The 23,078-nt window shown below is 39.8% G+C and overlaps 2 protein-coding genes across 5 annotated transcripts in view; one reads left to right on the top strand and one right to left on the bottom strand.

The window, feature by feature from the left end:
- ACOX2 (acyl-CoA oxidase 2) overlaps positions 1-2,436 on the top strand; it is a 36,433-nt gene extending 33,997 nt beyond the window's left edge. For both annotated transcript variants that reach the window (XM_063291509.1, XM_063291510.1), the window contains one exon: positions 1,794-2,436. The gene's annotated coding sequence lies outside the window, so the exon portion shown is untranslated. The remainder of the gene's footprint in view (positions 1-1,793) is intronic.
- Positions 1,915-23,056, bottom strand: KCTD6 (potassium channel tetramerization domain containing 6). Of its 3 annotated transcripts, none has more exons than XM_063291511.1 (3): positions 22,930-23,056; positions 5,502-5,610; positions 1,915-3,470 (listed from the first exon to the last, which is right to left on the bottom strand). In XM_063291511.1, exons 2-3 carry the CDS (start codon positions 5,526-5,528, stop codon positions 2,784-2,786), a joined length of 714 nt encoding a protein of 237 aa, XP_063147581.1. In that variant the 5' UTR covers positions 5,529-5,610; positions 22,930-23,056; the 3' UTR covers positions 1,915-2,783. The 3 variants fall into 3 exon arrangements, with proteins under 3 accessions (XP_063147581.1, XP_063147583.1, XP_063147582.1); XM_063291513.1 differs by lacking the exon at positions 22,930-23,056 and adding an exon at positions 22,869-22,924; XM_063291512.1 differs by lacking the exon at positions 22,930-23,056 and adding an exon at positions 19,735-20,196.
- Positions 23,057-23,078: the final 22 nt, after the last annotated feature.

Here is a 23,078-nt window from a genome sequence, read left to right as displayed (position 1 = left end):
CAGGAGAAACATGTTGTCTGCATGCAGAACAGCTCTTGCTTTGCTCCTGATGCAACACTGGCATCGGCACACAGTACAGTCAGATTATGCCAGGATGCCTGATGCTTTTCCGCTAGCACTGTTTCAGAACATTAAGGGTGTAGGCCTGAAATAATAAAGTATGGTAGTCCTCCATCCTCCTTCCTTCTAGCCCCACTGCCAATATAGTGTCCTTTCCAACAATAGGGGTGGGGGGTGGGGAGAGAAAACCAGGTTTTCCCAGAATTCCCCAGCCAGTACATCTTTGGAATAGGGGTTACCTTGTTCTCAGCAACTCCTCATTGCTGCCTGTGTATGGATCAGAACCAGTGAAGCAGATGCAGCCTGAGCAGTTTCAGTACCACCATCAGACCTGAGATGGAGTGGGAATAATTGCTGGCATTCAGAGAGTTTGAGGTTTGCTTTTCAGAGTGGCAGATGCCCTTGTGCACTCTCCCTATTTGTCTCTCAAGCATTAGCAGAGCAACAAGAACATTCATCAAAGATTGGCACAGGCTGGTCTGAAGTTGGTAGATTCATGGGCCCCCAACCACCACCCAATGCTCAGGGTTGGCTGTGATCAGAGTAGCCTACAAGCCGATGTTTCTCAACCTCAGCAGCTTTAAGATGTGTGGGCCTCAACTCCCAGAATTCCCCAGCCAGATGTACTGCTGTAAGCTCTGTAAAATAAACAAATGAACTTTTCATGGCAATCTGCCATGATCTGGTGTATCAATTTAAACAGCCTAAAATCAGCATGCTTAGGAAGCACTTGAACTTGAACGTGCCTCTCAAACTAGCTATTTTTAAATACATCTCTGTATTGTACTGTGTGGCTCTCAAAATACTGTTCCAGGAGTCAAAACTATGTATTCAAGCCAAGATGATTCAGGCCAGTAAGTAAAAGCTTTGGAGATATTTACAAATGACTGAGACTAAGAAACAACTACATAGATTAAAGCCCCTAATGATGCAGGTCAGCAGTAGCCTTTTTTCTCTTCCAGAGTGCAGACAACATGACTCTGCAATCAAATACAAATAAAAAGTACATGCCTATAGGCTTATTGGCTGCATTTGCACGTATTAGACCATGGTTTAACATTGTTTGTGTGTGTCATGGCAAACTGAAAGAAAACCTTGGGTTTATTCATTCCGTCTTCTCTCCTTCGCTATATGGCCAGGAAGACAACACAGATTTCAGTTTCCATAGTTTCCACTTGCTGGCCATAGATAAAACTATGGAGAGTGATTTAAAAAAAATAATCACCAGTTTGTTTAAGTATTCATCAAAGTTGGTTATACGGTATAATGTGCAGTTCATATGGAAAAGCAAATCGCTGGCAATTTTAAAGAGCTTTGGGCAAAATGGACCAACCATTTAGATTCTACACCAAAGGCCAGCAATTTTTTTGCATCTGTGGAGGTACTTGGAATTTTGAGACCATGCTGGGGACACTGTCACCAAAGGACTGCCATGGAAAGGTATTTATTCATGAAACAGATGCTGTACGGCATAGGTAAAATACAATTTGCCAGATAGAAAAATGATGAAGTTGCTTACAGCCACCAGTTTCTGCTCCTTGCCCTCCACCCCATTTCATTTTCTCAGAATGCCTCACATGGGCCCAAAAGCACCCTTGGGAAGAAAGGGTACATCAGAGATATGGGGCAGGGAGCCTAATGGGAGGTACGTGTTACTTGCAGCCCTGTTCTAAGAGGGTCCCATTTGCATTGCCCAGCCTACTTCCCATTTACAATTGTTTTGAAAAGCCCAGCCAATAATTTTAAGTACTTTCCCTGTTTTAAAAGTTCCTTCATTTGACATTCCTGTATGTCCTAGAATGAAATGCAGATAGGTAAGTAGGAAAATAGGGAGGAAGAAACAGCTTGCAAATATAATTTCCACACTGCCTTTTATTAGCTTTTTTGTTGGAAAGCATTACATTTGGGAATAATATTGCACCTGGCATTAAAAAATAAGGATTTCTACCACAGGGATGGTTTTGCATTCAGAATCCAATATAAATACTTCTAATTGTACTGTCATAGCTGCAGATATAATATTTGGTTGCTTGATTTATAATGCATAGAAAGAAACAGTTGCCATAACTGCAAAATGCTGTATTTTGGAAAATAAAACAAGGTGCAGGGGATGGCCTTGGAGGTTTGTTGGTAACTAAATTGTTATAATACTGCTTGCTCGCTGATTTAGGAAAAACTAGGTTAGATTACATGATGGTAGCATTTCATCTCCAAAAGCACCGTAACCATTTCTGGGGACAACCCAGAGGAATTTCTCCAGCTTTACCTCCTCTTGCAATCATCTCCATGCGATCTGCACAGAAAGGCATGAGAAATTGCCTCTTATTCCCAGTGGTTTGTGGTAACAGGAGATGGATTAAACACAGTTTGAACCCAGAGGCTGATTTTTATCATACTATATTGTGGTCAATGACCGCAACAAAAAGTGTCATAATGCGGTCATTTGCCATTTTTCTAAGGATGCCCTCTTGCTTTATCCTGTTTTTAAAAAGTCGTAATATTTGAGCAGCCACATGCCTATGTTTCTCGTGAGACAAAAGACAGAAGAGTCCAGCACGTGTCCATTCTCCAGTCTTTAAAAATCAATAATAAATACCCACAGCAAAATAAGAATAGAGAGCCTCCAATGATGCTTTAGACAAAGCCAGACCCATTCCCAATACATTGTTCTGAGAAGCTGGGCCATCTTCTTGAGAATAAAATAACAGAGAATGAACAGGAAATCAATCATCTGTTTTCCGTGCGAGCCTGCAGAAAGTCCAGTTGTGCTCGACTGTGTTTTCATTGGCTCGTTCGCTCATGTGGTGGACCCTCGTGTTTCGGATGGTGAAGCCTTGCTTTGTAATATACTCCATCAGGTGGACTCTAAGAGACACTTCTTGGTGGTAATCACAGGGCCCAAATGTGAAAGAAACCTGGCAGTCCCTTGTGTCCATCATATGCTTATTCCACTTGGTAAAATAGTTGGAAATGCCTTCCAGCAACGAGTGGACCTTGGTTGTGATGGTCAGCTGGGTTATGATCACCGCCACTGGGTTGGAGTACTTTGAAAGTTTGCGTGTACTGGAGAGCTCCACTACCTCTTCAAAGGTATCCACAGAATATAGAGGTTTAGGGTCATTAAGACATTGTATTAAGGGTTCAATCTGGTAAAAATCGGCTTCTTTCCGAAGCAGATCAAATTCCTTAAAATCCAAAGGTAAAGTTAGCTCTGAGGTTCGTAAAAAGTTGAGAACGTACCGGAAAAGTGGCCCATCTCGGTCAATGAAGTAATTGCCTTGAGAATCTCTGGCAGTGGGGAAGTCCCCCCTGAACATGGCCCCCAACATCGAATCGGGATACCTTGTGAGAGTTGTAAGCGATGTTGTATACAAGTGTCCGCCCACATTTAGAGTGACTGGCTCAGTCATCTTGAGGAGGAAGAAGAAATAGTTTCAGAGCTCTTTGACACTCACATGAGCACAAGTTACCGTTTTTAAGTATTCAGCAAAACACCATAAAGAAATCACCAGCTTTTTAAAAAGATAAACTAGGAATTCTGTAACTTAACACATTATTATTATAAAGAACACCTCCAGTTCAGAACACTTGCAGAATACGCATTCAAATTACTTGAGGAACACATGCTAACAAGTAGGTCATTTCTGGTTAAAGTCCCGCTGCAGGCTGCTTTAAATCACTCCATGTGGCAACTTCCACAAACACTAGTTTTATTTACATACTGTACATCATTAGGCATATTTCTATGTTTTTTTCTCTATGTACCTTCTTGATTTTGGAGACAATGTACAGAAGACAGACGTGTAACAGTAAGTGCTGCACAACCGCAACTCACACCATGAAAACAGAGCTGGCAAGTAGCAGAGAATCCTATAGTTGCTAGGAGTTGGTTAGGCTACTGAGGGCAACCCACTGCTCCATGCAGCATTCCAAATTACAGCCTTTCTAACAATTAACTGTCCAGGCTCTGATTAACACATCCAGCAAAACAAAGTAAGTCCCATCAGTTTCTCTGTGACTGAGTTCACTACTGAACTTGTCTTATTGTTAGGAAGTATTTTTTTTCCTAATATTTAACTGGAAATTGCCTTTCTGTAATTTTAATCCATTATTCCATCTCCTGCACTCTGGAATGGGTTACAACAGGTTTAACCTTCTAATTGGCCTTTTTCTTTCAGGTATCTAAAAAGCTAAGCAAATCCTGTAGACCACAATTTAAAGCAGCATCTCTGTGGCCTTTAGCTTCCCCTACAGGCCTTGTAGTTTGAATTCCAGGATAGTTCATCATAATAAACGACAACCCAATTGAGTAATAGAATTAAAAGAATTCAGCGTGGAAGGACCCATGTATCAGACGTGAATGGAGTTTTCAGAAGAAAAGAGCCAGATAACAAACAAGAAAACTCACTAACGTAACTTATTACAAAGATAGTACAACAGGAAAGCAGTGATTCTTGCACTGGAGAAGCCGTGGAGATAAATTGCTTCTGTCAGATACGGCTCTTTTAACTATGACACAGGGGGTCTAGAAAAGATAAACAACTTGTAACATTTCCTTGCTGATTCCGGGGAAATAGTTCAAGTAGCAATGAGCACAAGTTACCGTTTTTAAGTACAATGACTACTTTAAAACACAATTGGAAAGGACTTGGTCACTGCTTCATTGAAAAAATCATGCAGAAATAACATGGGGCCAGAATCCAAGGAATTTATGGGAACATCTCTGATGTGGAACTAGAGGAGAGGTTCACTTGAATTAACTAGGACAAATATTCCAAGAAGGATAATGGGTACTGGGAAATTCTCCAATATAAGCCTTATTGAATGAGATTTCACTAGGCAGCAGCCATTCTAGCAGGCAGAGATTGATTGAAAATAAGGATGCTCCATCAGGCTTGCTGAAAGACTAGCTCCATGAAATTTCTCCTCTTCCTGAACAACCTCCATTTCAGCAAGTCATTGTTCCATTTCTGTCACCTCCACTATTTAAGAACTATTTATATTCTTCCTCTCCTTACCTTATGTGTGTGTTTACATATGTGCATGTGCACACATACAAACAATTCTTCTCATGAATTAGAAGTTAATGGTGGGTAATGGCAATTTTTTAAAGAAAGAAAACAAGTATACAACTCAAGGAAGGGAGGGAGGGAGCACAGAGTCTGGGTGTTCTCAGACTACAATTTGGAGATCACCTGACTTTATCAAATGCATAAATAAGGGCTTTCCAATCAGCATAAACATGGGCTCTGAATTCTCCTCCTTCTAATTAGCATAGTAAATTAACTTCTGGTGTAGGTCTGTGAAATCTCTTAGTATTTATAAATGTAGCATTGGTATTAGGATAGCTATTTGTGAAAACAGCACTCTTTTATATAGTTTGCAGATCCACACATACCACTTATGAGAAATGTATGTTATTGGGCAACAGGAATACTTACTATATATCCCCAGTCTCCATTATCCATCTGTTCCAATGCACGATCTACGCAAATCTGGTTTTATTTGAAGTGTTTTCGAAAAGCTGTACAATTCACCACTTATTCTACCCTGTTCAGGAGGTGGGGGGAGAAAGAGAAAAAAGCATTGCAGACTATGAGCTCTTGCAATAAACATAACAAGCAAGATGTCTCTACCTTGGATTCTAGCTCCAAAGAAACACAGGTCAAATCATATATGATAGAATACCTTCCCCCTCCTGATTATCCGGAATCCTTTACAGCCAAACAGGATATATGAAAACTGCTCGGTTATTCTGCTTGCCTTAAATAATGAGCTGCGGCTTCTCTGAAGAAGATTGCATTTTTAAAATCCTACATCATTTTATGTGGTCAAAAGCAGCTGGTTTTGAATAGCTGGTCAACTCTACCACACACAGACCAGGATCTCCCCTTGCCTTCTCTAAATCAAAGACATAAATACATCTCTGTGTTAATGAGACAAACACTGTTCCATTTAATTAACACTTGCATCTTCTATACAGATAAGGATTTTTAAAAAACTGAAGTTTATCAGAATAAGGAAATAGGAAATAAGCCAACAAGCCATCAAAGTGTCCCAGTTTTCATGATGCTAAATGAAGAACAATTAGCTAGAGATAATAGTACATTAATATTAGCAAATAATCTCTCAACGTTTTATGACAAGGTAGCATGATCCAGTAGTGAATTCATGTCTTAAATTATGTCTGTTTAAATACCACTTCACATTATTGTCATAAGTTCATCACTTGAGTTTATCCTGCAGTAAATGATTAGTTTTGCTTTATAACAGCCAGCTGAAATGTGAAATGTAACTCTTTTAGTCTAGAACAATTTAGTTGTTTTTACAAGAGAAGATGAATACAGCTACTGTTCTAGAAACAAATACATACACTGCTTTCAAACCAATTCAGATCTTTTAAAACTCCTATCCCAAGAAATATTCTAGGAGTAAGAATATTGGTACCAACTGTGTCATTCCCTCATCCTAAATAACATATTAGAGATGAGCAGAAGAATTTGATATGAAAAAGAACTACAACTTTTATTTTTCACTCAAGTTTAGTCAGATATTCTATGGGCAAGACTAAAAGGAAAGTCCATCTCAAGTCAAGCTCAATTCCTGGTAATTATATAGTCTGCAAATTTTTATTGGCAACAGCACTGTATGGAATGGTTCGCTACTGTCTTCTTCAAGGACACTTTTCAACTTCCCAGTCTACGGCTCTGGATTGTGTAACTCTCTTCTCCAAAGGTAAAACAGGAATTTTGCTCTTCAATAGGCAGCGAGCTGGGAATCTGTCATTATTGTGGAAAACCATGGCTTCTAGTAGAATAATACAATGTAATAGGCTGCCTTTCATTACACTGCATAAGGGGAAAAAACCAGCTCATATATACCATTCTTTGCCTCTTACAATGGGCAATAATTATAACTCACCCCAAATGGTGACCCACAACCACAGCAGAGCACAAAGAGTCCTCTGCAGTATACAGCAAAAGATCAATGAAAGCTTAATGCTTAGTTAGAAACAGCAGTATCACTGTCATCTTTTTTTTTTTAATCTCATTGTATGCCAAAGTACTAGTTTCCTATGTAGAAAAATCTGGCTAAATGTGCCTTCACAGAGAAAGTGTGAGGACAAAGGAAAAAAGAGGGGATGGAGAACAGCTAAACCAGATCTGAAAATGGTGACCTATTTCTAGATATTGTCTCTACACAGTATGATGCATCATCCAATATCTTCGGTGGTGCTTATTTAAGATCCAAAGTTGCAAGCTGTAGTACTGGAAGAAAATGTATATTTAAGTAATTTAAGTACAGTGCTAATTATTCCTATTTTTGAAGGATGCAGATCTTGCCAAAGTGCTACTTCTCAGTTATATCACATACGCCCTGTGGAAATGCACTGACTTTGGAAAGTAATGTTGATCCCTAATGTAGCAGCCCAACTGCTAACCAAGGTTGTGTGCATGGAGCATGAGGGCTCCCTTGTTTAAAAACACTGACTTCCTATTTCTAAATGCTGCAGAAGATCCACTGAAGACCATTAAAGCTTGGAACTGTTTAGGTGTCATGCACTGCCTACCGCTGAGTAAAGCACAGACACTGGTTCGGTTGAAGCAGGTTCTGTTTTATTCATCACGTAGTGTCAGTTGTGGAAAAAAGCCGAGAGTGAAGGGAGCGCGTCGGTGCGGGGTTTAAATACCCCGCGCCGGTCAGCGCCCCCTCTCCTTAGGTTACGTCACCCGCCCTTTGTCCTGCATCCTTTCGTGCCGGTAGGTGTAGGGTTGCGGGGCCCCTGCGGGTGCCCCGGGATCGCCCATCATCGGTCTCCTCCTTCAGCCGATGATTGCTGTCCGCTGGGCGATCTCCGTGGCGCTCCTGCTAATAGCTTGGGTGTGCCTCGTGATCCGCCTTGTCTTTGTCTTCTTTTCCTTCTCTTTGTGTCGTGATGGCTTTGCGTGCTATGCTTATTTTGTGTCCCTTCCTTCTGCTTCCTTGTCTTTGTCATGTGTGCCGATGTGCTGATGTCTTCAGCTCATCGGCACTCATGACATTAGGGCCAGAATATTTGAATGGCTATCTTCCCCCATGTTTACCTTCCATGTCCACCTAACTATCTATTGAGATCCTCTGCTGTGACCTTTGTATGGCCCAAGAGCCCCTAAGGAAGGGCCTTTTGGTGACTCACTTAACTTCTGGTAATCCTTTCCAAGGAAAGTCAGACTCTTTTTTAATGTATATTATTTACTGAACATTTTGAATATATATATATATATATATATATATATATAATCGCGCGCACATACAAAGCGAAAAGACACAAAAAAGTGAAGGACTGGGTGAATAAACAATGGATTTAGAAATGTGTTAAAATTTTAACTTTTCAAATATTCCAACAAGTGATTAGAAATAACTGAATATACAACTTCTAAAAACCTGAAAATCACTATTAAATTCTACACAAAATATGAGTATCAAAATAAACAATGCAAAATAAATCATATAATGAAATTATGAACCGCAATAAATTCCTTTATTTGAAAAAAATTACTATTAATATACAAAAAACCATAAAAATAAAAATCAATGACATTAAGAAACTACTTACTTGCAAATTATACTCTTTCCTCTCATTGTACCGCAACTGTTAATTTCAATCAATTTATTTGTAATCATTAGGAATTGTTTCTGATTTCTAGTTAGGTACTTTCATCTATTTTTCCCCCTTAGAAAGTGTGTTCTAAATGTCTAGTTTGCATTGTTTTGAAATATATCATATATAAAGGAGCCATTCTTGCTTGAATTTAAAGGGAAGCCAGTCTCAATAATCTTCCAAAACTAACATTATTTAAATAACAAGGAATTAAACATAATTATAATTTACAATTTTAACCCAGCTCTACTTTTTAATATTCCAAGTATTTTGATTGCTGGGTTTTTGTGTTTCACATGATGCTGTAAATTGGAAGGATCTTTTTAAATTACTGATTTGCTGTAAACCATCAAGAGCTCTTCAGAAACAAGACTATATGTTTTCAAATAAATCTGCTGAATAGCCTGGATAAGCCACTGCCAACTGCAGAAGTTAATGTTAGTCCTCAATTTCCTTTAATATCAAAAGAGGCCTGAACATGTAAAAACCTAATTCTCATCAAGGCAGTAAATCAAATTCAGGTGCAACCAGATTTGACTGAAATTCTTTCACTTAATCAACTAACATATCCAGGAAAAGACTAGCTATATGCCTACTCTTCAAAAATGTTTTCTAAGGAGTAGGCTGTTTCTTGCAAGGAAGAACAAATGAATGGATGAAATTAAAATCCACTCAATTATATAAATACATGAGAGAAAACAGATGGAGCCTTTGGTTTGGTTGGCTCAACTTTGGTGGAAGCTGTTAGTAGCCTCCATTCTCTCTCTCAAAATTGAATTAACTACCTACATATTCATGAGAAATTAGATCCATTTTTTATTACTTGCAACTACCAAACGTAATAGCCTCATTTGGGCATTCTACAAAAAACTCACAGGATATGTATACAATATATTGTTGTATTTGGAAAAGCTTTCCTGATTTCAGACAACCATGCTGAACCCATGAAGCCAGTATACTTTGATAACGTTAACACCTGAATTTAGCTACTGTTGCATATATTTGCCATAAGTACAAAGAATAGTGAAATTAAGGTAGGCATCCATACAAACAGCAAAATAAGATCTACTGATAATTCTTATAGAGCCACCTTCTCCAATCTGATGCCCTCCAGGTGTGTCAGTGGTCATGTTGACTAGGGATGACTTGACCAATACATCTTACTGCCTCAGGAAAGAGAAATGTTAGGGAGTAGACTCACTCTTTCCCAAAACACAAAAGTGAAATTATGGGGAGCCTAATTTTTCCTCTATTCTCTTATGTTATTTGTCCATGATTTCTCATGGCAGCTAATTCTTAATATGGAGTTAACCATCTTCTCTCACAGAGGACAGAACTGCTTTTAAGTACATAGGATTTCTCTGGTATTGCTGAAAAAGTAGGACAGTTAAGTGTAGTGCTAAAATTACACAAGGCAGGAAAAGCAAGCAGAGCATGGCTTTTGGAATTCCTTCCAACCCCTTTACCAAAAGCAGGTAAACATTGGCATGAACATGTTAACTGAGAAGCACAGGGCAGACTCTAGAGCAACCTTGGCAACTTTAAGATGTGTGGACTTCAACTCCCAGAATTCCCCAGCCAGTGTGATCCAGATGCTCCATACTGAGCCATGTACCCAGGAGAGCAGCAGGATGGGGCTCTGGAATGGAACAGTCACCAACATTCCAAGCTGCAACCTGATTGTTTCTCCCACAGGAACACACTGGATGAATTTGGGGGAAACTGTTTTTCAGCCCATTTTAAAACTTACTCTTTTTTTTGCCAGTTTCTCCCACACATAAAATTTGGTTCAGTTCATTCAGCTTTTGGAGAATTATCCTGCTGGCAGATAGGCAGAAATATAAGGTCACAACCCCTCTACATAAGTTATTTCTATTATTCCTTTGAGATATAATTAAGACATAATTCCATTAAGAGAGCAAGTCTGGCGTAGTGGTTAAGGCACAGGCTAGAAACTGGGACACCGTGAGTTCTAGTCCTGACTGGGGCATGAAGCCAGCTGGGTGACCTTGGGCCAGTCACTCTCTCTCAGCCCGAGGGAGGAGGCAAAGGCAAACCACTTCTGAAGTCTTGCCAAGAAAACTGCAGGGACTTATCCAGGCAGTCACCAGGAGTCAATACTGACTTGAAGGGACCAAAAATAAAAAAATAAACTAATTTCATTGGGTTGGAAAGAATAAAAAAGGTCCTGTCTGCTGCTTTTAGAAAGCTACTGAGGAAAGTTAGTCAGAACATCATTTAAGGGGCTTCTATCAAGTACTGATCATGCATTTTCGCCTTTAATATTTACTAACAGTCATGAGATTAAATATATAAGCTTTATCCAAAGGATTTGTTTCTGAGAAAATAACCAACCATAGGAGACAAAACTAGACCTTTTGGACAAATGCACTACAGATAAAAGGTTACCACAAGTAATAATTAAAAAAAAAAAAATCCCACTGGAAACTATCACAGAATTTCACCGAAGTAGATGTTACGCTGTATGGGGAGGGGTGGCCTTGGATGTCCACTGACATCCCACAGATATTCCTTGTTTGCATACAGCAGTACAAACCAATCAATTTAGATTCACTGACCAATTTCCATTACCTTTAATATCCCTGAAGGCTTTAAAAGATGAATAAATCACAACTTTGGGGGGAAGCAAAAAAGATTTACATCTTCCTGTCTCCTCCATGGCAGAGGAGACAGCTTTTGATCACAATGCTGTTGCACAGCATCAGAATGCATAATTCATTAAGGCAATTGGTTCAGGCAAGCATTCCATAACCCCTTTAAACATGGACACATTTGCTCAGACACACACACACAGAGACAAACAAGTACGTTCAGTGGATGCCTTATTGATTTAGTGTAGTTTTTCAGAATCACCAGCTACGCAGAAACCTAGTTTTAAAATGCTAGCATAAAGCAAAAAGCATCAACTAGTGTATCTTGTACCAGAAAATACCCGGCTGCTGAATCTGATCAACAACTTTAGCCTGAAAAATTTAAAGCTGCATATCAGAAGGGCACAGTTGCACCCTGATTTTTCTGGCGCTTTTAATAAAGAACCACTGTAAGGCTTGTATTTCTGCACAAGATATAACCATCTTGAATTGAAAATATGAAAAAAAAAAAACCACAGAATCAGTCCCAAGAGTAGAAGTGCAAGAATGGTACACATAGGAGCAAGATAATGAACAATACACCACAAAGCAAACTGGTGCCTGAGAATACAAAAATGAACACTTTCGCTATATTTCCCAAATCTTGCCAAGTCTGATTCCATAAAAATAATCATGGGTCTGATTACTATAACAATAACAAAAACAACAACAGGGAAGTTGATGTATTTTCCAAGTTATGATCCTGGTAATTTCTTTATCCCTTTGCAGAATGTGGGGCTGTTAGCACATGATATCTGTACGTGTTGGTACCAATTTGTGGATATTTATGTTTATACGTATGGGTTTCTTGATGTATTTTAAAGCCACCTAGAGCCAGCAGTATCAGGCAGCCTGCAAGCAACATATATATTTTACCCCTCATATTTACTTGACTGAAAGTTACCTTGGATAAGGAAGACTCTCTGCTATTTCCATAAGATACCTGAAGGCAAAACTGACTGTTCTGGAATAGGCAGAATACCTAACATTTTATTTCTCAGAAGAGTAGTGTTACAAATTAAGCCAGGGAAAATGTGCCTCTATTAGCCTGTCTAACAACACATGTTAACCATTTCTGGTGCAGATGACCAAAAAGGTAAAAAACAAAGAATGAGGAAAGGTAATCTCTCCCCACCTTTTCCCTCAATAAAAGCTTTTCTTCCCCAGTTCTTGATCACTACAAGATGATGGCTGGAAAATTAAATGAATTCCAAAATGCAGTGATGATGCTCAACAATGTGGCACCAGTCTAGCTAAATTTCATCGCCTTAAAAGGCTCCAATTTTATAACTAATTATTTGGGGAAAAGCACTGAACTCCACAGACCTGATTTCTAAGGATTGTACACCGTTCCAGTAGTCTCAACTACCTTATTTTATTGGTTTCATTTAGAACAGGATCCCTCAAGATGAGGCTTTATCTGGCAATAATTCTGCTTAAGTCAATAATTTTATGGGAGTTCCAGATAACATTTTCTTCTATTTCCAACCCTCCCATCAATAATTTCATTTTTTTTTTCAAAAACAAAAAATGGGTAAAGATGGAGAAACAGTGCATTTTAACTGAAGTCATCAGTCTGGAAATATCACTCAACTAGCTGTAGCCAGATTAGGACCAAAATATAACATATTTATCCATATATTTATTTTATTTATTAATTTGTCAGGATCTATACCCTGCTTTAATCCAGCATGACTCTGAAAAGGTTTTGCAAAAGCATGGTTCTGATACTGAAGGTTTTTTTTAACAATTATACTTTTAGCATTACTAATAATATCAAAACTTTGTACTGAATACCAAATATTTACATCCTCAATAGCAGGCATTCCTTAAAATATATTTTAAAAAACCTACGAATATACAACTATATATTCTCAGACAACTGTAATCAAATTATTTTTTGTTGGCTTCTAGGGTTCCCCTTTGTTTCAAGAAACAAGTTTAAATGAATATGTGATTTAGGTTATGAATCAGTTCATGCCTCTGAAGTATAGGCCCCAAACAATAAGAATGTATTTTCATTACCTGTACAGCATCAGAAAAACGACCTTAAGCAAAATAGGCATATAATAGGTTATATAAGTAAAGGGGGTTGAAACATTCCTTAAGTCGCTGATATTACCAAAGGCTTGGTATATAAATGTCAGTTCATTATATCTATGCCACTGCATAATTTTGCAAGATAATAAAGACACTATGTTTACAGGCAATCTGGGCTATTAATCTGGGCTTTCATACGTGCACTGGTTTACATACCACACTACATTATGATTTGTTTAACCATCCCTTGACTAAGTCTCAACTGGCTGGGTTCAAACATCATGATAAGCAGCTTACAAACCACAATGTCTGCATTTTCACATTGCTAAGACATAATGTGGTCTTTTGCTTTTGGTTTCAGGTGTTCTGTGAACTTAGCCATCATGGTTCGTAAGACAATTTCTGGATCAGGCAACAAACCATGGATTAAGCAAGCCATGATTTACCATACAATGTAAATTCAGCCACTGAGTTAGACCCCTGATTTATCTAACCCAATACCTTAGTTAGGAAAGACGTTTCCATGCTTCTTATCCAAGATCTTTTTAGCGGGACATGCTTGAAATTGAACACGGGTAATTCCATTTGCCAACAATGTTCTCTACCATTGAGCTATGGTTCTTCCCATTTTGTCACCAATGGGCAGATTTTCTACCCATGTAGAAATTGGAAGCATTTTGGCTTTCTGAAACCTGGATACTTTTCAGTCTTGATAAAAACCAGGCTTTAAAAGGTCTGTTTTAAAAGAATTTAGCTAAAATGAGGCTGAGACTTTCATTACACAACTCCATGCTGTCAGTCTTTCAAGCTGTTCTCAGACTGACAATTACATCCCATTATACCAAGCTTCCTGCCTCTGGCACTGAACTGTTTTATATATTTAACAGATGGAGCATGTGTCCTAGCTCCAAGGAGAACTACATACAGTGCTATTTCTGCTGAATTTCTTCCCTTACAAACAGAATTTGGCAGAAGAAAGAAAGAAAAAAGAGAGAGAAATAGAGGAGGAGGAGGAGGAGGAGGAGGAATTTTCAGATAGCCTCTTGAAGCAAGAGGATTCAAAGTTAGTACAAAATATAGTAAGAGTACAGAGGAAGTATTCTGTTTTATGACTCTGAATGGGCATAGGTAAAGGTAAAGGTTTCCCTTGACATTAAGTCCAGTCGTGTCCAACTCTAGGGGGCGGTGCTCATCTCTGTTTCAAAGCTGAAGAGCCGGCGTTTGTCCGTAGACACTTCCGTGGTCATGTGGCTGGCATGACTAAATGGAACGCCGTTACCTGCCCGCCGAAGCAGTACCTATTAATCTACTCACTTTTGCATGTTTTCGAACTGCTAGGCTGGCAGGAGCTGGGACTAGCAACAGGAGCTCACCCCGTCACGCGGATTTGAACCACCAACCTTCCAATCAGCAAGCTCAGCAGTTTAACCATGGCATTTTTCATCTACTAGGTCACAAATGGGAGGAGTAAACCACAGCCTACTGATGGACCACCCCTTGATAAACTTCTGTCAGATTATCCAGGTCTTGCTGATTCCAAGGGTTTGGGCAAAGAATGCTAGACAAGCAGAATCATTGCAATCCACTACCTGAAGGATCCTAGGACTTGGCAGAAGCTTTCTTATGTTTGCAGAAAGTAAGGTTTGAAAGACACACTGATAGAACCGTCCAACTGCATATAGCAACAGAAGACATGATTCTACCACCACCAAAGATACACCAACAAAAACCTTAAGTCACAACAGTGATATAGAAAGAAGGAACAGGATAATGCAAGACAGGAGCACACTTATACCATATCCTGCACTCCTGCAAACTATGTCTATCCGCTCAATGACAGCAGGGCATTATAATATCATTAATGATAGAATTTTACCCCAGCACTAGGTTACGTGCAGTACATTTTGTGTTACTGAATGGAAAGGGAAGTGGGGGAAAAGAATCACCATCTCTTCAACTGCTTGGCCAATATCATTAAAACAGACTACTGGGTATGTCACAGCTCCAGTATATGAATACTATCCTGGAAGATCACAACTCAGATGATAGAACATGGGCTATTTTTTCCTAGCCTTATGTTACACTTAGTGCTTACTTATACTAAGCACTAATGAAGGGGAACAAAGAGAAAAAGCAATTTGCACAAAGCAGGCTCTCTTCAGAATACTCTTAGGAACTTGAGTGTATTGATAAAAGAGCTATACTTACAACCTTAACAAGTATTTCATCATCAGGAAACCAAGCACAGATAACTCAATATTAATTCCCAAGCTTATTCAATGATCAGGCTGCTCCTCAGGGGAAAGTTGGTCTGTGAGAACTGGCTGACCAATTACCTCAACTGAGTCCAAGTATGAAAGTCCACACCTTTCTTGCAATCTTGCACCCCCATCCTTGACACTAAGCATCATTTAAGTCAATGAGTAACTTACTTTTGAAAAGGTAAAGAATTGCACTGTAAATTGACCTTACTCTGACCCAGCAGGATTCTGAAGCAAAATTTTGTAATTGTACATTCTAATTATATCTTAACAGTTCAGCAATCCTGAGAGTACTTGTTTTGTAAATTAAATGAAATCACATTTAGATTTTGTCCTGGCCATTTCCACTTTTTGGAATGTGACCCTCCTTTCCCCACAGCATCCCATTCAAAAGGCACATACAACTCTCACCCTATAAAAGATTTTGTACCATTTATTTAATTGAATCCCACTTTTTGTTTTAAAAATTCCCCCAGCATTGTCTCTCACATTGTTTTTAATTTTATACTTGTGTATCTTGGTTTAAGTGTTCATATTCAAAGAATTCTCATAACATGGAACTCCTCTGATAAATTATTCCAGTAAAAGATATCAGCTAATTTGGTCTGATTTTTCTAAATATTCCAAACTATGGTACAGTATAAGAATCAAATATCTGAAAATAAATGATACAATGTAGCAATTACACACACACACACAAAGTCTAACAGTCTCATTATGTTTATCTGTTTGTCTGTCCCCTCAAGTTAGCCCAAACAGTGCATTATATTGCAACAATTTTTGAATCAAGGTACCTAAAATCTGCTCACTTAAAGTATGCATAAAAAATCCAGGACCCACTACTCCTGTGGAATTGAAATTTCCATGATGTTCAGACCAGTTTCATTGGCAAAGTTATGGCTGTTGCAGCATCCCTGCAGTCATGTGAACATGATTTCTGATGCTCCCTGCCGGCTTCCCACAAGCAAAGTCAATAGGGAAGCCAGCAGGAAGTCAGAGGTCGCTCCCACTCCCACTGCTTTTTTGCCTGCTCGCAATCATTCTGTTTATCTGTTTAGGTGAGTAAATATTAACTTATTATTGAAGTTTGTTTGCCGCTACAATTATTTTTCTATTTATGATATATATTCTTCTTAGATGATCATGGGACCATTCAGCATTGGGGTAAAAAAAATATGGTCAGCCTAAAATTTAATGTTCATTCTGGTTACATCAGACTGCACTACCTTTCTCTCAAAGAATGACCCAACGGGTCACAGGCATGATGGAATGTGTTTCTGAGGGGGAAGGTGATGTTATAGAGATTGCAGGTGAGGAAGGAGGGGGCACTATCCAGCAAGAGAAACGCACTCACAGTGTGGAAGACCTTGGGCACCCAGCCAAGAAGGTCGGGCAGGACCCACCTTAGAGTTCCCGGAGTTTTTCCCTTGGAACCTGCTAGTTTGCTCAATTTGGCAAGATTCTGTTTGTATGGTAGAAACAATAAAGATTAGAGCTTCGTTACTGGCTTAGTGTAGTTTCTTCGCCTAAACCTTGACATCAGGATTGTCTTGTGTGTGTGTGTATGTGTATGAGAGAGAGACAAGGTATTGTGTAGAAAAGAGACAAAACATTAGTTTCAGAATTTGCTCTAGTACTTTGTAAGAGCTAGCAACTTGCTTCATAATAAAAGCAAAACAATATTCCTTTCCAACCTACAAGCAAGAAATTGAAATGCTCAGGATTCAAAAGATTTTGGCTCCATCCTACCATTTCTACCTTGCAATATGCTAACAGCAACATAGATTAGACCATTTGTAAATCCACTGGAATGTATGAAGGATATGAAATTGCAAGATTTTGTTGACATGCCTTCCATCTCCCACATGTGAAGCACAAACAGGCAGCGAAAAACCATTCACTATTTAATGCAAGAAGTACCTGTATACTACAAGTATGGATAGAGTACAACAAGACAAAAGGCCAAGAAAGGAAGGGCTACTGTAGGGCATACATATGTAAACAAGACTCAGAATAATTAAAACAGTTTGTTCATATCCTCGAAGAAATTGCTTCTCTCTGATTTCCATGACCAGCTCACTGCTTTAACCACAATTTCTTTAACCCTCAGCCCTTCCCTGTGACATATCCTCCAAATGCTGATGCTGATGCTCAGGTAACATTCAAACAGAGCACTGACCTAACTGATGTTGTGGTAGAGCGCAAAAAGAACCACACAGGGCCAATGACCAATCTAATCAAGCATTTGGCTATGGGAATCCCTCCGAGGTGTTTCTTCTCCAGACACACCAATGCTGAGCTACCATCTCTAAAGTCATAGGGTTGGAAGGAGCTATTTACATCACTGAATCCAGCCTCCTGCTCAGTGCTGGCATCCCAAGTAGATGGTTGTTTAGGCTCTGCCTGACTACATCCAATGAAAGCAAGCCCACTCCTCTCAGAATCATTACCTCCACTCAGTTCCGCCATCAAACCACTCTATTAGAAACTTGCATCTAACATTCAGTTAAAATTCTGCTTTCCTGTAGCTTAAATCCACTGTTCCAGAAAGAAACAGATCTTGACCTCCTTTTTCATGGTATTCTTTCAGGTATTTGGAGAGTGCACATACACATATACAGGGTCATCTTTTCTCAAGGCTAAAGGTGCCAACGTACCAAACGTTCCATCTTCATTAAGTCATGGTTTCTAGTTCCCCAATCATCCTTGCTGCCTTCTCTGAATCTGTTCCATCCCTCTGAATCCTTCTTAAGGTATGGTTGCCCAGAACATGAAACAATATTTGAAGTGGATGTTTAATCAAAGCAGAATAGAGTGGAATAATTACATTTGCTTTTTTTATAGCCCTATCATCCTGCTGGCTCATGTTCAGTTCACAATCAACTCTTACTCCAGCGTCTTTTTCACAAATACTATATATTACAAAGCCCAGGTACCTCCCAAATTATACCTGTGATTTGAATTTCGTCTCCCAAATAAAAAACTTGGAATTTGTCTGTTAGATTTTATTCAGACCATCAGCTAATACCTTTGGTACTACAGGATTCAATTCATTCAGAGTAAAAAGGCTTTCCCAAACCATGTTGTTATCCTTTTCAAAGCATCAATTCTGCCTTTTCATTCAGCTCTTCAAAATTTTCTAATGGAAATGTATTTTTTGTTAAAAAATACAAAACCAAAATAGGTGCTGACTAGCTCTGCCTTTTCATCACTACTTGTAGCATTTTGTTATCTTCCTTGTGCAGCCAATATACTGATTCTTTATTTTTCTCTTTTAATTTGAACATACCGAAATAAGACCTTTTTGTTGGTCTCCTTTCCTAACTTCAGTTCATGCTGTGGGTTTTGTTTTCTTGACACCAACTCTACAGTTCTAGAGTTTGTATTATTCTTCATGACCTGGACCTCTTTCCATTTCCTATTCTGTCTTTACAGCTTCATGTTTTCACTAAGCTTTTTGTGTAACTACATTGGCTTCTTCTGCTGTCCTCTTTTTTTTTTCTTTTTTCATCTTACTGGAATTGTTTGCAATTTCCTTTTAGTATCTCCGTCCTTAAAAACCCCTTTTTCCGGTAGCTTCTCCTGCCAGGAGTTCCTACTTCTAACTGCTCTAAGTTTATTTAATTTGCCTTTTGAATGTGTATCTGGCTACACTAAGTTTTAGGTTCCTTAAAATCAAGAACTCCAGCATTACATATTATCACTTTTTCCCCAATGCTTCTGTTTCTTCCTCAATGAAGTTTTCCCTACTGATTAGTACAATGCTTCTCAAGCTCAGGAACTTCAAGATGGGTGGACTTCAACTCCCAGAATTCCTCCAGCCAACATGAACTTGAAGTCCACCCATCTTAAAGTTCCTGAGCTTGAAAAACACTGGATTAGTATATAGCCTCACTGGAATTTTTTTTTTCTGACTGAAGAGCAGCACAGCAATGCTTTAAATTAATAAAATCTCTGTGGAAAATAGCATGATTCATAGCTTGAGGTGACATGACTGCTTTTCAATAAGCGCAAACCATGAGACAGGGCATGTAAAATATTCCTAAACGAGCAATGATAGTGGTCCTCCAGCTATACTCACCACTATCCATTATCATCAGCAGGAAATCAGCTACTCTAGATGCACAACAGAGGTCTGACTTTTTTTTTCTTGGCTGAAGGTTTTCCTTAGCTTTGTAATGGCATCTTACCAGTCCTAAGCTCAAAAAAACAATTATTGACAGGGCAAGGAAGGTAAGACCAAAACAAAACTTAAATTTCATTTTTGATTGTGTACATTTAAAAATAAACAGTTATGTATACTTAATTCAATTACTTCTCATGTGTATAGCAATTCCTCCTTACACTGAAAAATCCTTCGTAGGCTGGTGTCACCCATCACAGACTTCCAGACAACCCACCTATTAGCTGATCAATAGCTGTAGGAGATTGGTTTTTGAGAGGAGGAAAGAGAAACCAAGGGAAAGGATTGAAAACTGCTAAAAGCTAATTTAACAATATGTTTCAGGATGCATTAATACATCTGCCTTAGCAATGCTATACCAAAGTGTAGTTGCACTTGCCGAGATTCTTCTTGGGCAGGTAGAATAAGTAGCAATCACATATGGAATCTCACAAACCCACAAAATCTTTTATTCATAACTGAATCATGAATTACAACCCATTGATTGAAAAAGGGCTTATAAACATTCAACAATGTTCTAAATGGCATGCAACCATCAAGACAGTCTAATAGAGCACTAAGACTGGACATCAGAACTTGCTTGAAATTCTAATCAGCATGGGCCTCAAGGAAATCTTCCAATCTTAGCCCATTTATGTACTTTACATTCAAACAATTTTAGGAGCAGTAGCCTAAAATTTTATTTCTGTAGTATAAATCTTTACACACTTCACATCACTGGATATATGTAGAATATTCTGAACAAGGAACATGCATGAACATGGCTAGTAGGCAGGAGGGAATAATAAATGAATACACTCTGAAATAAATAGTCATCAATGCGAGAACATGTGTCACATCTAAAAACTCTGTTGGGAATGACTACTATCAACAGTCAGTTTCTATAATTCCTACATTTCACTTCCTTCTGACCTTACTCTTTATCATTCCTCTACCACCATACAAACTTGTATGTTGCCCGACTCTCAGCAACTCTGGGCGACTCACAACAATCAACAAAACTAAAATAATAAATTGAGTAGCCTTTCAGATGCCACAAGACAGTCATAAATGGACTGAGGCTTCTGAGTCAAAACGATGAGAATGATATGCATTCTACTACACCATTAAAATATAAAACCTACTCCAAGCTGCTACATTCTGGATAGAATGCAATTACTAGAATGTTTAGCCAAGGTCACTGATTCAGAACTCCGGCAGTCTAACACCTCTGAAAGCTGCCAAGCTGGAGAAGTCTGATCTGGTCCATCAGCTGGGAACATTCACTGATCCTCTTGCTGAGAAGTCTGAACCTGTCATTAGGCAGGTTGAGATAAAAAATCTGTTGGCTCATGTCAGCTATCAGGGCAAATAACTTGCTACTTAGTTGCTGTTGTTATTATTATTGATTTATTTAATTTTTATCCCTCATAACTTTTAGAAATAACTCAAGGTGGCAAACATACCTAATACTCCCTCCTCTTTTCCCCACAACAACAACCCTGTGAGGTGGGTTGGGCTGAGAGGGAGAATCCCAACGGCTTTCGCATCTAAGGCGGAACTAGAACTCACAGCCTCCCATTTCTAGCCTGTTGCCTTAACCACTAGACCAGACTGCCTCTTAGTTGTTTATTAATTACTATTAAATATTATTGTATCACTACAATGGACGGTGCAATCTGAATTTTCTGACCCAGGCATCAAGAACTGTTTGAAGCCAATCTTCTGCTACAATTACTTAATACACAATGCGAAGCTCTATTTTCATACACAAAGCAAGCTGACTGGCTTTGATCAGATTTAGGCTTCACTTCTATGAAACAAACAGAAATGAAGCTACATCAAAATCTTAAATGACTTGACTGCTCTATGTCTACTGAAATCATACAACACAAAAGCCTAGTTTAGGTTGTGGCATACATTCTGGATTGTACAATTAGTGCAGTGACAGGACAGCAGTACAGAACAGAAAGTGAAAGGTAAGTGAACTGAATCTTAAATGGATTTTCTGCAATGCAATGCAGTAAATAAATATTCTAACTGGAAACCACAAATAGCTGATAAGCACCAAATTAAAAAATCTCTATTCTTTTATTTTCCAAACTAGTTAATATAATAATGCTACGCTACCTTGGGACGTTAAAAGGTATGCACGAAAGACAGTTGCACGTAGCACGGAGGAAGCCCATCTGACAGAGCGCACAGTCCAGTTGGGCTTGCAAAGAACAAGGATGCACGCTCTTCTTCTGCACATCCTTCCCTGCTTATGCATTCTTAAGATGTCACGAGCACACATCATGGATTCTAATTCCCTGCGGACGCATCCCTTCCCTCCGCTTCACCCCACAAGTTCCCAACCCTCCTGGCAGCTCCTACCGATTATTTCAGCCGATCAACCCACCTTTCCAAACTCCCCCCCTAAAGAAAACTTTAGACACGTACCCTGCTAGCCCAACCTATCCCCAAAGCGTGGGACTACACTGCTTCCTCTTCCTAGCCATGATCTGGAGGGCACCCAGTGCACAGCTGCCTTACTCCTAACCATGCTTGCTCGGGCACTTCATTTCTTGGTAAGCAAGTTCAGGATCCCGCTTTGGTGACATGTACGAAACTTACACGCCCCGACGAGGCTCACGCATACCCCAGTGGGGGGAAGGGTCCCCTGACAAGCTATCATACAGTGGGGATAACCGCCGGCGGAGACGACGACTGGCGGCGGTGGGGAAGCAGCAGACATCAGCATCCAAGGTTGCAGAACTCCCCCTTCGCCCTTTAATACGCCGCTCGCATTCCCACGCTCCAAATTAGCCCTCTCGCAAAAGGAAGAGCCAGCCCACCTCCCCCTCCTCGAGAGGAGTCCAGGGACGGCGCTCCCCCTGCTCTTCAATCCCACCTCGCCCTCCCCGCGAAGAGCCCGGGCGCTCCGACGCTCCCCTTCCCTTTATCTCCAAAAGGGAGCCCCGACGCCCGGGCTGCACATCCCTCTCCTGCCTTCCCCCACTCAAGAGCTCTGGGCTCTCTCGGTCTTTCCCCCGAGCGTCCGACCCGCTCACCGCACGCTAAACGCAGCGCTCCGGGCTTCCCGCCATCTTAAGCCCCGCTGGCTTTACGCACCCGGGAATCGCGGTCGTTCCGCAAGCTCCCTCGGTCTCCCCCCTGCGAGCGCTCTCCGCCGCTACTGGGCGCAGGAGAGGCCGGCGGCCGCGACAACAACCGAGCCTGAAATCCGCCTGCGTCTCTGGCTCCTCCCCGGCGCCGCCGCC

Source organism: Candoia aspera, chromosome 2 (genome assembly GCF_035149785.1).
Source record: "Candoia aspera isolate rCanAsp1 chromosome 2, rCanAsp1.hap2, whole genome shotgun sequence".
Classification (NCBI taxonomy): domain Eukaryota; kingdom Metazoa; phylum Chordata; class Lepidosauria; order Squamata; family Boidae; genus Candoia; species Candoia aspera.
This window is presented reverse-complemented; position numbering and strand designations above follow the sequence as displayed.

Coding starts and splice junctions, on each gene's coding strand:
- KCTD6 (XM_063291511.1), bottom strand. CDS start 5,528: ATGGATAATGGAGACTGGGGATATATA. Junction 3,471..5,501: donor ATGGAGACTGGGGATATATA/GTAAGTATTCCT, acceptor TTCCTCCTCAAG/ATGACTGAGCCAGTCACTCT.